Genomic DNA, 13,090 nt, shown 5'->3' on the forward strand with positions numbered 1-13,090 from the left:
AATGCCCCTCCCCGATTTCACCTCCCCCACCCTCTTCCCCTCCTTCCTCTCCCTCCCCATCGACACCGAACCACCCCCAGAATCTTCCTCAGAAACCTTCCTCCTCGCCCAAATCCTCGAAAACATGACCCTCACCAAACCAACCCTCATCTGCACCGACGTCCACCCCTCATCACCTACCACAAACAACACCAACAATACCCCACAACAACAACCTATATCTCCCAGCAACCGCTTCGCAATCGTCTTTCCCTCCCGCCCCGGTTCCGGGCCGGATACCCTCGATTTCCGTCGGTTGGGGTATAAAAAGGGTTCGACGCTTGTTATACGCGGTGCGAGGAGACGAGTTCGTGGTGGCGATGCTGGTGCGTCAGCTTCCACGGCGGTGTCGGAAGAGGAGTTACCAGGCTCGAACAGCCAGCCGGGCGGGGGCTCAGGTTCAGGCCGTGAGGTTGGGTTTGTCGCTGTGGAGAGGGCTGATGAGGGATTGGTGAGTGTGGTGCCTACGGGCGTGGGGAAGGTACGGGAATTGGGGGTGTGGTTGAGGGAGAGGGATGAGAAGAGGTTGCAGCAAGGGGGAGGTGAGGAAGGAGTGGTTTTTGGGTGTGAGACGTGTGGGCGGATGGAGGGGACGTTGTTGAAGAAGTGTACGGGGTGTGGGGAGGTGGCGTATTGTGGGAAGGTATGTGTTGTTTGTTTTACACTCCGGGGTTCTGTTGTGAGCGGGTGTGTTGAGATGTTTTACGAGAGGTGGGACTAGCAACTGGTTGGACAGCGCTGACGCTTTAGCAGGAATGCCAGCTTAGAGGATGGGACGAGGGCGGACATAAGGGTGATTGCAAGGCTATCAAAGCCATCCGTGCCATCTGGCCTTGACTAACAACTCTCCTGACGGCCATGGATAAATACAATCGTACATAAAAACCCTAGTTCAGGATCTCTCAGCCAGGATGTAAGCTAAGCAAGGTAGGAATGAGTGCATCATACCCTCCGTTTCCAACACCCAGAGATAAGTACAACGGATATAGGCTATGTGGCCCCGTAAGCCAGCGCAAGAAGAACAAGCTATGAAAAAGGCGAAAAGCCGTGCCAAGGGATATGAACACCACTCCGCGTAACCCATTGCACACAAGTGAACCTTAACGCCAGCCCCGCCCTCCCTCAAATCCGTGAAATTAACAGCAAATACCAGAAATCAACACCCTCAAACCACCCCCATCTTCAACCCTTACTACCCCCCTCCCTCCTAAATCCCGGTGCTCATCCACCCAAAAGTCCCCACCGCAGCGCCCACCGTCAAAATCGTCAAAATCCCCGCCCCCGCACGATCAGCCGTGGTAATCGGCTTGCGCTCCGGCATATTATGATCCGACTGCATCCCCGCGTTCGGATCCCCCTTGCTCGTACCCCCCGTCCTATTCGTAACAGGCGGCGGAGCCGACGTGATAAGCAACGACGACACGGCAGCCAGCACATTCATCTGCTGGCCCGCGCCGTGGCTGCCGTCGTACGCGTGCGTGTTCCATTTGAACCCGCACGTCCGCTGGTTCGCTTCGCCCGTACAGGTTGAGACTGCGGCTTCGGTGGAGGTTTTGAGGACGGGGAGGATCTTGTCGGAGAGGAAGGGCGCGATTTGCGTGGCGGTTGCCATCCACCGGTGCAGGTAGCCCTTGAAGCTGAGCATGTCGGCGGTGCAGGACATGTACTTTTCGCAGGCGAGCTCGTAGGCGATGTTGTTGGGGAAGAAGGTCTCGATTGTGGCGTCGACGAGTTTGTCGAGGCGGTCCCGCCAGACGTCGCTGCCTTTGGTCTAACGGATACGGATATGACCGTGTTAGTGAGAGACAAACGGCTGACTGACGTGGGGTTGGGAATGAGACCTACGTAGTTGTACATGTAAGCCGCGCCCAGGATATAGACGGCGTTGTTATAGGAGAACTGGGCTTTGTTGGTATCGGTGCAATTCTTCCCGACGTGCGCGCCGTCATAGATCTTGTATTGATCATCCATGAAACCGACACTCCTGACCCAGTCCCACGTCTTCTCGGCCCAGTCGGCGTAGGATTGGTTGCCTGTGTAGCGCGCCAGTCGGGCCCCGAGGTTGAAGAAGCAACCGTTTGCGATACCTAGTCTTGTTAGCATGTTGGCAGACTTCACAAAGAAGGTGGGTGGCTCACTGTTCTTGTAGTCATAACCGTTGTTCGACAAGTAAATCTGCCATCTCAAACCACCGCCGCTGTTCGGGTTATACGTCAACACACACTTCTCGCAACCAACTAACAAGGCAAAACCCCCCCGTATCGAGACCAACTTACCAAGTATCATCATGCTGCTCCGGAGCAGCCTGGGTCGCAAAAACAGCCTGTGCCAGAGCCAACCACTGAGGCTGATCCGCCGGCGGGTTGGGAAAGTTGTTCTCGGCCGCAAGCATGGCCGACATACCCCAAAAGCCCTGGTCGTCGTTGCCAAGCGAAGCCGTGTAGTTCGGCGGCTTGTAGTCGCGGTTGGGACCAACCTGCCACAGCATGGCCTGGGTGACTTCGTCGTTGTAGGTATCGTCGCCCGTGAGTTTCCAGTAGTCGATCAGCGTCCCCCACATCGCACCCCCTTCCCACCAGTAGTAGTCGCCTGCTGGTGGCGGACCGGGAAGAATACCGGGTGTCATGCCCGTCTCGTTGCCGTTGTAGTATTGGAGGAGATCCCAGGCGACGTCGGCGGCTGTCTTTTTGATATCCGCTAGAGCACCATTTATGTTAGCCGGACGTGCTTTGGCTTTCATGCCCATCTAGGGATTTATGTCGGCTCGGGTCGGTCCGCAGCGGATGACGCACCTGTCGACGCAATACTGTATGCAGCGTTGACGGCCCCGGCCGCAGCCAGGACTGCAGCCGCAAACCGTGTCCCAAGCATGTTGTGTAAATACCAAAAGCGAGCGACCGTAGCGGGAAAGCGGGAAACACAGAAGGCGCAAAACAAACGAGAGAAAGAATAGGACTACGAATTCGATTAGGGAGCGAAGTGCCTTCTTCAAGCCGCGAGTGGTGATTCCCTGGAATCTCAAAAAAGGAGGCGTTGGTACACGTGTAGTGTGGCTCTGTTGTTTCTTGGAGAAAGGAGAATGGAAAACTTGGAATGGGGGCAGTCGGCGATCACATTACAGGTGTGTGTGTACACTATGCAGATACCAGGGGTGGTCCCGGTGATGAGACCGCGGCTGTGTTCCTCAGTTTGCAGTACACAGGCTCTCATAACATCTTGCTGGCATTTCAAGGCACCTGACTAACAGATTCCGAGTTCTGTGGGGATCGTCCGGCGATTTTGGGGGTTGGGATGTGGGTGTGTGTGTGTGTGGGTTCCAAGGTCGGCAGAACAGGAACCTCAAACGAATCTCGTCCAAGAGGAACGCGTGACGGTGGGTTGATCAGTGGGGACTCACGGTTCCCGGCACAAAGAGAAAGGACTATGGTGTTGACTGCGGATTATAACTAAGATTCCACTGGGCTCCGAGTTTCCCTTCTTCAACATTGCCGTTGTCCTTTTCACTTGTCTCTTTTCGACATATCAACAATGACGTGATGCCCCTCTTCCCATAACGTCTCACGCTTTCGCTTGAGGCGCTGGAAAGGGAATCGTTCCTTGGCTCCTTGCTGGGCGCGGAGCTTGTCTCGGAGGCCCCACAGCGATGACGAATGGCTGCCATGCCGCTTTGTTTAGCGAGTAAACAAGCATTGCCAAGCCTACCAACCCGTCAGAGTTCCAAGCTGATGTTTTTCAATGTTTGACGAGCCTTAACACTGCGGACTTGATACAGAGTTTGGGGTCGAAGACTCCGTCCGTGGATGGCTGGATGGACACATCCAGGAATTCTTCCTCCTCGGGCTGGGAAAGACGCGCGAACCCTGTGCCGGGACAGGCTCCACCACCCACGCGATTCGTCGCGCCCTCCGTGAGCGCTGGGTGGAGGAAGTGCAATTTCCGAACAACCGGGCAGGGCTGCGTGGGCTTCCTGTATCCGGCAAAGATTCGAGAGTTGCGACGTCAGTGTCGTTGTTGGTGGTTACTGTACACCTGTAGTGTAAGTCGGCGCTTTAAACGAAACCTGCAACTAAGGAAGAGGGAAATAAAATGTACGTGAAGACTGAAACAGATACATGTGTAAAGCCGGACCCAGGCATGAAAGTTGACCTCCAGTTCAAAATTGGGGACCAACCAATGCGACGTGTGTTGTGAGGTGGTCTTGAAGAAACAGAAAGCGAGAACCCTTGACCTCGATGCCAAGAGATCTCCCTCCTTGGCAGACGGCAACCCCGCAATTCGAAGAACCCTGCCATTATTCGCCCGTCTTCCTTCCTCAGATTTCCCGCTTCCAAGGTTGTGCGGGCAAGGCGGGGTAGTAATTAGTCGCGAAGGAGACTTACTAGCGTCCATGTGTAATTCTCAAAGCCTTTTAGAGCTTCAAGCCTATATGCATTAAACCCAAATTTTCCCACGATGAGATTCCGCGTTACACGATCGCGCTCCATGCATAACTACCTGAGCTGAGGGGCCAATGTGCTCAAGCCCAAGATGATCATCGTCCCAACATTCTGGCTTGGCGGCCTCGCTAATTGAGAACCCCGCGGTGCGTCCACACGTCAGTCCATGGCCAACCCCTCTGTTGTCATTGCCTCGAGTCTGCCTTCAGCTGCGCAACGGTCGAAGCTCCTCTAGAGCAAGAGCTGCAAGCTCCAATTCCTACGAATCTCACCAAAAACCGGCCAACGAACGCCCGTAAAAAGTCACCCCAAAACATCATGACGTCGTGGGTTGGAGCACGCGCGACGGCCACACCAGCCCAGGTCGATGCCGTCGCCCGCACCATCCGCATCACCCCAGTCATCGACCACCATGCCCATCCACTTCTCAAGCTCGAGGCCCAGAGCAAGCAGCCACTGCTGGCCATTACTACCGAGGCCAACGGCGATGCGATCCACGCCGCTACGACCTCGCTGCCGCACTTCCGTGCCGTCCGTCAGCTCGCCTCGGTCCTAAGCTGCGGCTACACCTGGGAGTCCGTTGTCGCTGCCATCGAGGAAAAGCGGCTCGATTGCCCCGAAGACTGGACCGCCGAATGCCTCGCCGGCATCGAGACGATCCTGGTGGATGACGGGCTAGATGGCGAGGACGACGCGAATGCCTTCAGCTGGCACGACGACTATACCCGCAGCCGATGCAAGCGGATTGTGCGCATCGAAAAGATCGCGGGGGATATCCTGAAGCGTATCGGGAGTGGCTTTGACAAGTCGGCCCAAACAGGCGATGTATTCGACGATGCCTTCGACGAGTGGACACAGGAGTTCGATTCATACATCGCCAGTGCCATTGAAGACCCCGATGTCGTGGGCTTCAAATCCGTGGTTTGCTACCGGACCGGTCTTGATATTACGGTCGAGCCCAATGAAGTCCATGAAACCCGAGCCCGGGCTGACTTTAGGGAAATCTTGGCCAACTTCGCCCTTCTGGACTTCAACAAGTTACAAACGAAGAGCCTGAACGACTTGATCGTACATCGCACCGCCCAGCTCATCTACGACAGCCCGTCCCGCCAGAAAAAGCCCATCCAATTCCACACTGGCCTCGGCGATAACGACTTAGCTCTGTCCAAATCCTCGCCCTCGCATCTACAAGAATTCATTAAATCGTACCCGACCGTGCCCATTGTGCTTCTTCATGCCGGCTATCCATTTACCCGCGAAACGGGATACCTTGCATCGGTGTATGAGAATGTCTACGCTGATATTGGAGAGGTGTTTCCTTGCGTCAGTCAGGACGGTCAGGAGCGCATATTGCGCGAGATCCTTGAGCTTTGTCCGTGGTCCAAGATCCTTTGGAGCACGGATGGACATTGGTTCCCGGAGACGTATCTCCTTGCGGTTCTACAGATGCGGGAGGTGTTTGAAACAGTGGGTTTCTTTCGTTTTCGTGCTCATGCCATACACATACACCATGAGGATAGCCGACTAATGACACGCCTAGGTTGTATGCGATTATGTTCGAAAAGGCCACATTGGCTGGAGGGCCGCCATACAATTGATTCAGGACATTTTGTTCAAGAATGCCAACAAATTGTACCATCTTGACCTGGAGCTCATCGAGCTGGAGGAGGAGAGTGGCATATCACAGGGCGCTGGCCAAAGCGATGCTGACCTCCTCCGGGCATTTCTCAAAAACCAAACTGCCCCCGACTTTGTCCGGATTTGTTGGAACGATTTCACCGCGTCACAGCGCATGCGCATGGTTCCGTTCCGAAAAATCACTTCTCTCCTGGACGACGGGAAGGGCTTGGACATTGGCATTACCAAGGCCGCGTTTGGGTTGATTCAGAACGACTGGTTGATCCCGAGTGCTTCTCCCGCGGGCGAATACCGTCTCCACCCCGATTTCTCGTCTCTCAAAAAGGGCCCTATCGAGGGGCACATCAGCATGAACGGCGAGTTTCGTGAGAAGTCCGGCGCTCCTGCACCGTTTTGCCCCCGTTCCGCTCTACAACGTGCCGTCGAGTATGGCGCCGAGAACGACTGCACGTTCCTGATCGGTTTCGAAATCGAATTCCTGCTCGTCCAACGTGTTGATCCCAAGCCAGGTGACACCACTCGCTACGAGACCCTCCGTACCGATGGCCATGCTTGGTCTGTCAGCCGGTACTTTGCCGACCCCAAGATCGCCACCCTCCTTCGCGACATGGTATCCGCCCTCGACGACATGGGCATCTACGTCGAACAACTCCACGCCGAGAGCGCCACCGGCCAATTCGAGCTCATCCTCCCTCCCTATCCCCCGGTCCAAGCTGCCGACACCCTCCTCCACACCCGCGACGTCATGTCCGCCCTCGCCACAGCCGCCGGGTTCAAACTCACCCTATACCCCAAGCCCTTCGCGCACGCCTGCGGCACCGCCTCGCACATGCACATGTCCCTCTCCTCACCCAACGGTAGCCGCCCCGAAATCTACCGCTCCCTCTACGCCGGCGTACTCAAGCACCTCCGCGCCATCCTTGCCTTCACCTACTCCAACCCAGCGAGCTACGAGCGCTCCGTCGACGGCGCCTGGTCCGGCGGCCGCTGGGTTACCTGGGGCACGCAGAACCGCGAGACGCCGTTGCGCCGGATCGATACCCCGCCATCTCACTGGGAACTCAAGACCATCGATGGCATGGCGAATCCGTACCTGGCTATCGCGGCGGTCTTGTTTGCGGGTATCAAGGGTGTGGTGGATCGGGAACCGATGGTGTGGGGGGACTGTGAGGTTGATCCGGCGAAGCTGACGGCGAATGATCGGAAGGAGCTGGGGGTGACGGAGATGCTGCCGGGGAGTGTGCCGGAGGCTTTGGAGGCGTTGAAGGGCGATACTGTGCTGGGAGAGCTGCTTGGTCCGGAGCTGGTGGAGAGATATGTGGCTATTAAGGAATTTGAGGCTGAGTTCTTGGGGAAGATGGATGCGGAGGAAAGGAGGCAGTGGCTGATGGAGCGGTATTAGACCGCGCTGGAGAGTTCCCGAGATTGAAATGACTGGCTGATCTAGTGTTCACCACAAATTCACGCTCAACAACAGTATGGACGGTTATATATATAAAATATTGTACGCCGATCCGATAGTAGCGATGCATGCCCCCGTTTATACCCGAAAAGGGAGAAAAACAGCCAAATCTCAACTCCCAGAAATAAAAAAGAGCAATTATTTACTCTACCCCCCCTGCCCCGTCTTCCTTCCTTTTATTTCCCACTTGTGCCATCAACAACCCTGTTTACTCTTCGAAATGCTCTTCCTTCCTCCCCAGCATACCCTGAGTCTGCCTCCGCCTCCGCTTCCCAAGGACCTCCCGCGCCCAGTCACTCAGACGATACCCCCAGTGCCCAGTGACCAGAACCCCGCTAATCACATTCACGACCTTGATCAAGAACATGAGATACCCATCCCGCGTCTCCACGATATTCAGCAGGATCGGCTCAATCTCATATTTGACAAAAATGCCCGGGATGCTGTTCTCCGCCACGGCGTGGCTCTGTTCCGTGACGGCGTACTGGTTGGTGACCAGCGTCGCCGAGCCGCGCTCGCCGGGGTGGCCGACGCTGTAGGTGGTGGGCACGACGGAGATGAAGTACTGGAAGCGGTGGAAGTTGCCGGGGGCGTCGTTAACGGTGCGGTCGAGGGGGTTGACAAGGGAGGGGAGGAAGGGGCCGAAGGAGAGCTCGGAGATGATGTGGGAGAAGTTGAAGGCTAGATACATACGTTAGTCGTCAAGAAAAGTGCTGTGGCAGGGAGGTGAAAGCAGATTAGAATCGCTCGCCGACTTACACTTGTGATCCAAATGTTCTCCCGCCTCCATGTACCCGTGGCCACGAGCAGTAATATGAAAGTCACCCTGCACCTTATTCAACTCCAAACTCCCATACACCCGGCAGCTGTCCGCCTGCGCGCCCCAAAGCTTCGGCGTCCTCGCCCACCGCGCGCGCTGCCTACCCAACGCCACGATATCATGCACATGTTCCTCGCCAAACCCTTCATCATGGCGCTGCTGCTCGGGCAGATACCCCTCACCCGTAATAACCCTGCCCTGAGCATCCCGCCCCAACTTATGCACGCCCTTGCCGTCAACCCAGTGAGCCCAGCGGGTGGGGTCGCGGTGCAGCGCCGAAGCGGCGAGGATGCGATCCCCCGAGGCGTCCTGGACGTTGATGTGCAGATCGGCGCAGCGCATGTTTACGACGACGTCGAGGTTGATGGGGAGGATGTGGGAGATGCCCTTCTCGACGGCGAAGGTGTGTTGTTCGGTGCCGCGCCACCAGCGGCCGAGTTCGGTCCAGAAGAGGATTGCGGAGATGATGGCCATTGCGACGGTCCATTTGCCGCCGGAGGAGGTATGCGTGACGTATTGTGGTTTGGATTTTGCTGGGAACAAGGAGGGAAGCGTGTGTTAGCAGATGGAACAACACCATAATCATTATGGATGGTGACAAGAGACGAGAAGGAAAAAACTCACGGAACGCATCAAAGGCGCTGACGATGCCACCCTTCGCCCCGAAGGCGTCCTCGTCGAGATGCCGCTTCTCGTCGTAGCCGTTCATCTTGACGACGTTGTGGTTGAGAAGGCTACCACTGTCGTTGTTGTACTCGCCCGCGTAGTCGTCCTCGTGTTCTTAAATCCGAAGAGAATACCTCTGTTCCCTCGCGGGGTTGGTTCTAACCACCAAGACCAAGTTCGATCGCGGCCGGGGGTACTTCGTCTGAATAAGCGCGTGAAAGGGACCGGGCCCTCGATGGGCGATGCGCACGCAGCAAGAAACCAGCGTCTTCGTCGAAAAGGAGTGTCAATTGTACTCAATTACAAGCACATCGTCGATATCAATGTTGTGCGCGGTGGGCGCAAGCAGATTGGGTGTTGGGGTGTCGCCAAAGTGGTGTGCAGGTTGGCATGTCACCTTGCCTTTTCCATCAGCATCAGCACCAACAAGCCGGAGACGACGCCATTGCGAATGCAAGGTCGGGATGAGGACAGCTTGCGCCTGCAAAGCGGGAAACCCGGCCCGCAGGCTGCACCAAAACGTGGGGCACAGGACCCCTGGCGACCCTGGCTCAGGTCCTGAACCCTCATTGGACAGGCCGTCGGTTTCAAGTTTTGGGGGTTTCCGACTTCGTCTGGGAGCTCCTTGGCAAGTTCGATTGGTGTGTTTTCACGTCGTCGATTTGACTCTCGGTCATGAAGTCGTCCAAGTTGACTACTTACTCCGCAGTATGTTTACAATACTAGCAATACAACAAAAGCCCAAACCGCTAGGCCACCTCCTAGACCCCGTCCCGGAAACTGCACCTTCCTTCAAGGCTTCTAGGTTTGACTACCCTCCTAATCATCTCTCACCTCTCCGTCTTCACCCTCATCCTCCTTGACCGCGTCCGGGAGCCTGATCTTCTTTATCATTCGCACAACTCCACCACTACCATCGCTCTCTGACTCCAGGTCCTTAGCCGGGGTATGCAGCATCGTGCCACTATCCTTTTCATTGCTTTCCGAGGACGACAGTGACGACGACTTTCGCTTTCTGCTGGAACTATCGGAGCCGTCGTGCGACTGGTTCGATGCACGAAACGCAGCCAGTAGCTGTTGCCGAAGCAGTTGGCCATCGATCGCGGCAGCATCACTATCATGTGCCATGCCTGTGTATTCCGAAGCTTTGTTCGCCTCGGGCTTAGCTGAGCCCAGGTCCATCGATGCTTCTCTCATGGGGCTGGCATCTAGTTGCGCCTTGTCCATCGACCCTCCACCTTGGCCCTCGGGATGACCATTGCCCTTTCCCATCACTTTGGCCGGTGTGCCTTCTTGCTCCCTCCGGATGCCCAAGTGCACCATAATGCCCCGGCATGCCGGTCCCTTGCACACCGAAACCACTCCCCGGTTCGGGTCAAACACCACCAGGGCGGCCGTGTCATCCGTCTGTACCGTACCCTTATGCTGACACAGGCTAGCGGGAAGCCCTCGCCCGTGGTCCGAGAACAGGTTCTTGATATCCTGTCTAGACATGACGCCCCTACGCATCTCTTTGACGAGGCTATTCAGCCGATTTACCCTCGACCGGCTGGTATGCGCTTTGGCTGCGTCGCTCAACTCGCGGCAGGCTGCGTACGCCTGAAATGATTGGAAGTAATTGCCATGGACGTGAAGGCCACCATCCACCGGGCGGTTATGGATAAAGGCATAGTTAGTGTCTGGCCCCAGCTCGAGCGATAGGATCGTGCCTAGGCCGTCGGCGAGCATAAGGTGCCTTGAAGCGTGCCGGTTAACAGCCAAGAGGAATTCGCGGACTTGTCCAATCTCATGCGTGGACTCCAGAAGGAAGCGCTCAAGGCACGTCACTGGGAATGGAGATCCTTTCCTAGGGATGTAGTCGGCGGTTGAAAGCAGGCGGTTACCAGAGATGACCATGCCATTGGCGCTCATGGCACAACCGCTGATCATGCCAGCCTCTGTTACCATGATCATGTTGTCCGGTTCCTCATCCTCGGGGTACCGGTATTCGAGACAGACAACAAGACCTTGGTCATAGACGTCTGGATCGGCAATCCACGTGTGCGCGAGAACCGGGTTGAAGCCGGCCGTGAGATTCTCCGGAAAATGGGCGCTCACGCTTTCGCCCATATCCATCTTCGGCTTCAGCTTTAGGGCAGCGAGGTCGGTCCAGGCGTTGAGGAACACAAGGTTCTCCACAGGCTCCCCGGAGCCCCACGACATCCCAAGCAATTCGTTCCACCCGTTCGGCCACTGGTTTTCCAAACTCGGTTTGTAGACCTCGTTGACCATTCTTATGCAGAAGTCCCTACCGACCAAAATTAGCTTTGTCCACCCCTACCTTCTCATCTCACCATTGTCGCCCCCCATAAAACGGAGACCGGAGGCGCGGATCGACCGACTTACCATGACGGAAATATGGGACTACCTAGAACCCGGGCTACATTTGCCCTGATCTGGTCGCGAAAATGCATCCCGTACTTAAGACCACGTTGCTGAGCGTTGCCAGTGAGGACGAGTCCCGGAACAAGGTCATCCCGACGGCCATAGCCCTGAAGCTTCGCGATGCTGATAGGAGACTCGGGAGACCCCATGTGGTTCATTGTGTGCTACTTAGAGCGTGTGACTGAGAGCTTTCGTTCCGCTGGTCGGTAGATTTGACGGTCAGAGCCCAGAATTCGAGAAACAGGTTCAGAGAGCTTGTCGCCGGTTTTGTTGACTCGACGGTCGACAATTTAGCGACAAATATTTGGCCAGCTAGTATAGGCGTTGATTGGGGAGGTGAATGTCGTCTCTTCGAGTCTGAATGCCGGCCGAATTCAATTTCAAAGATGAGTTCAGGTTTGAATTTGGGTTTCAAATCCCCGAGCAGGCGGAGAAGGAGCAGGAATAAATCAAAAGAGATGGCGGACCCGCGTTCTCTCTCGGTATTGCCCCTCAGCAAGCCCTCTCCAAGTGTAGCTGGCGGAGACGGGCCCGGGCCTGGGCGGGTGTAGTTGTTATTGTTCGTGTGCGGGCTCCACGCCAGCATTATTTACACTCAACTGGGCTCGCCGGGGACAAAGTAGCAAGGGCAACAATGGGCGGGGGAGATAGACCAAGATGCACAGAAACATACCTATACTGCTGGGTGTATTGATGTTTCGGTGGGTGTGAACATCCTTTTGACCGTAGGCTGTCACAGCACACTCATGTTGTTTACTTAGTTGGTTATTTGCTTGTTCTGCATGAAGTAATGCCATATTCACAGGCTCACTGAGCAGCCACAGTCCTCTCCCTGCTCCAATTCCTAGTGATTGGAGAAGGCACTCCTCAATGTGCCTAGTAGATAAAGAGGCGCAGTGTGGAAGGCGCCCCTGGACTGGACTGGACATCGCTTTCCCGTGCTGTTGTCAGTGGCATTCACTGACCTCAGCAACCTCCTCAAGGTAAAGTGATAATTATACATTCTTATCTTACACATTCAAAGCTTACCAGGTTGGATGATTGAACAATTACTATGGTAAGAACCGTTAATTCACTGTCAGCCCCAATTTTGGGGGCAATAAATCTTTCACGTAACTAACTCCAACATTGTTCCTGATACAGTGTGTCCATGGAAGCAACCCACGGCAACTCTGCTCCGTGCTTAAAGCCATCAAGCACCTGTGACCTGAAGACCTACGTAGTCTAACCTAAACGGAAGGCTGAGCTGACCTCGACTTCACAGTACAAATCACTCTAGTGTACGTGTGCTAGCGCCCAGTCTCTTGGGGTTACTCCGGTTCAAGGGTGCTTACGACTCGGTGGATTTTGACCACGGAAATTCGGAAGCTATCCGGGCCCGGGGAATCCGGACCCAGAGCCTGATCCGGACGTCGGCGCCGGAGAGGGCGGGACCCCGGTGGAAAGACCGCCATATCTAACCCTAAACCTCGCCCATTTCATCAGTGGGCGAAACCGCCAAGTTAGCTGCTGGCAAACGCAGCCAGCGCATCGCTAAAACATCACATTCAGCGTTGAAAATAAACAAAAATTTCACCAAAAATAACCAGCTTCTGGCCCGGGAGC

General features: G+C 55.6%; 5 protein-coding genes across 5 annotated transcripts; 2 read left to right on the forward strand and 3 right to left on the reverse strand.

Moving 5' to 3' along the window:
• Window position 1: 1 nt before the first annotated feature.
• On the forward strand, window positions 2–876 carry C8A04DRAFT_23799 (uncharacterized protein; the record flags this gene model as incomplete). The annotated part of the gene is made up of 2 exons (XM_062778816.1): window positions 2–682; window positions 793–876. The coding sequence occupies 2 exons, from the start codon at window positions 2–4 to the stop codon at window positions 874–876; spliced, it is 765 nt and encodes a 254-aa protein (XP_062641378.1).
• A 370-nt stretch (window positions 877–1,246) lies between these two features.
• Window positions 1,247–2,910, reverse strand: C8A04DRAFT_23800 (glycoside hydrolase; the record flags this gene model as incomplete). The annotated part of the gene is made up of 5 exons (XM_062778817.1): window positions 1,247–1,810; window positions 1,885–2,126; window positions 2,178–2,236; window positions 2,316–2,736; window positions 2,832–2,910. The coding sequence occupies 5 exons, from the start codon at window positions 2,908–2,910 to the stop codon at window positions 1,247–1,249; spliced, it is 1,365 nt and encodes a 454-aa protein (XP_062641379.1).
• Window positions 2,911–4,793: 1,883 nt separating this feature from the next.
• C8A04DRAFT_33552 (uncharacterized protein) lies at window positions 4,794–7,515 on the forward strand (the record flags this gene model as incomplete). Its single annotated transcript, XM_062782504.1, has 2 exons — window positions 4,794–5,942; window positions 6,016–7,515. The coding sequence occupies 2 exons, from the start codon at window positions 4,794–4,796 to the stop codon at window positions 7,513–7,515; spliced, it is 2,649 nt and encodes an 882-aa protein (XP_062641380.1).
• A 268-nt stretch (window positions 7,516–7,783) lies between these two features.
• On the reverse strand, window positions 7,784–9,104 carry C8A04DRAFT_8660 (endoplasmic reticulum vesicle transporter-domain-containing protein; the record flags this gene model as incomplete). The annotated part of the gene is made up of 3 exons (XM_062785196.1): window positions 7,784–8,256; window positions 8,335–8,928; window positions 9,020–9,104. The coding sequence occupies 3 exons, from the start codon at window positions 9,102–9,104 to the stop codon at window positions 7,784–7,786; spliced, it is 1,152 nt and encodes a 383-aa protein (XP_062641381.1).
• Window positions 9,105–9,880: 776 nt separating this feature from the next.
• On the reverse strand, window positions 9,881–11,643 carry C8A04DRAFT_23803 (uncharacterized protein; the record flags this gene model as incomplete). Its single annotated transcript, XM_062778818.1, has 2 exons — window positions 9,881–11,348; window positions 11,447–11,643. 2 exons carry the CDS (start codon window positions 11,641–11,643, stop codon window positions 9,881–9,883), a joined length of 1,665 nt encoding a protein of 554 aa, XP_062641382.1.
• Window positions 11,644–13,090: the final 1,447 nt, after the last annotated feature.

This window comes from Dichotomopilus funicola (assembly GCF_033296635.1).
Source record: "Dichotomopilus funicola strain CBS 141.50 unplaced genomic scaffold C8A04scaffold_1, whole genome shotgun sequence".
In the NCBI taxonomy this organism is placed as follows: domain Eukaryota; kingdom Fungi; phylum Ascomycota; class Sordariomycetes; order Sordariales; family Chaetomiaceae; genus Dichotomopilus; species Dichotomopilus funicola.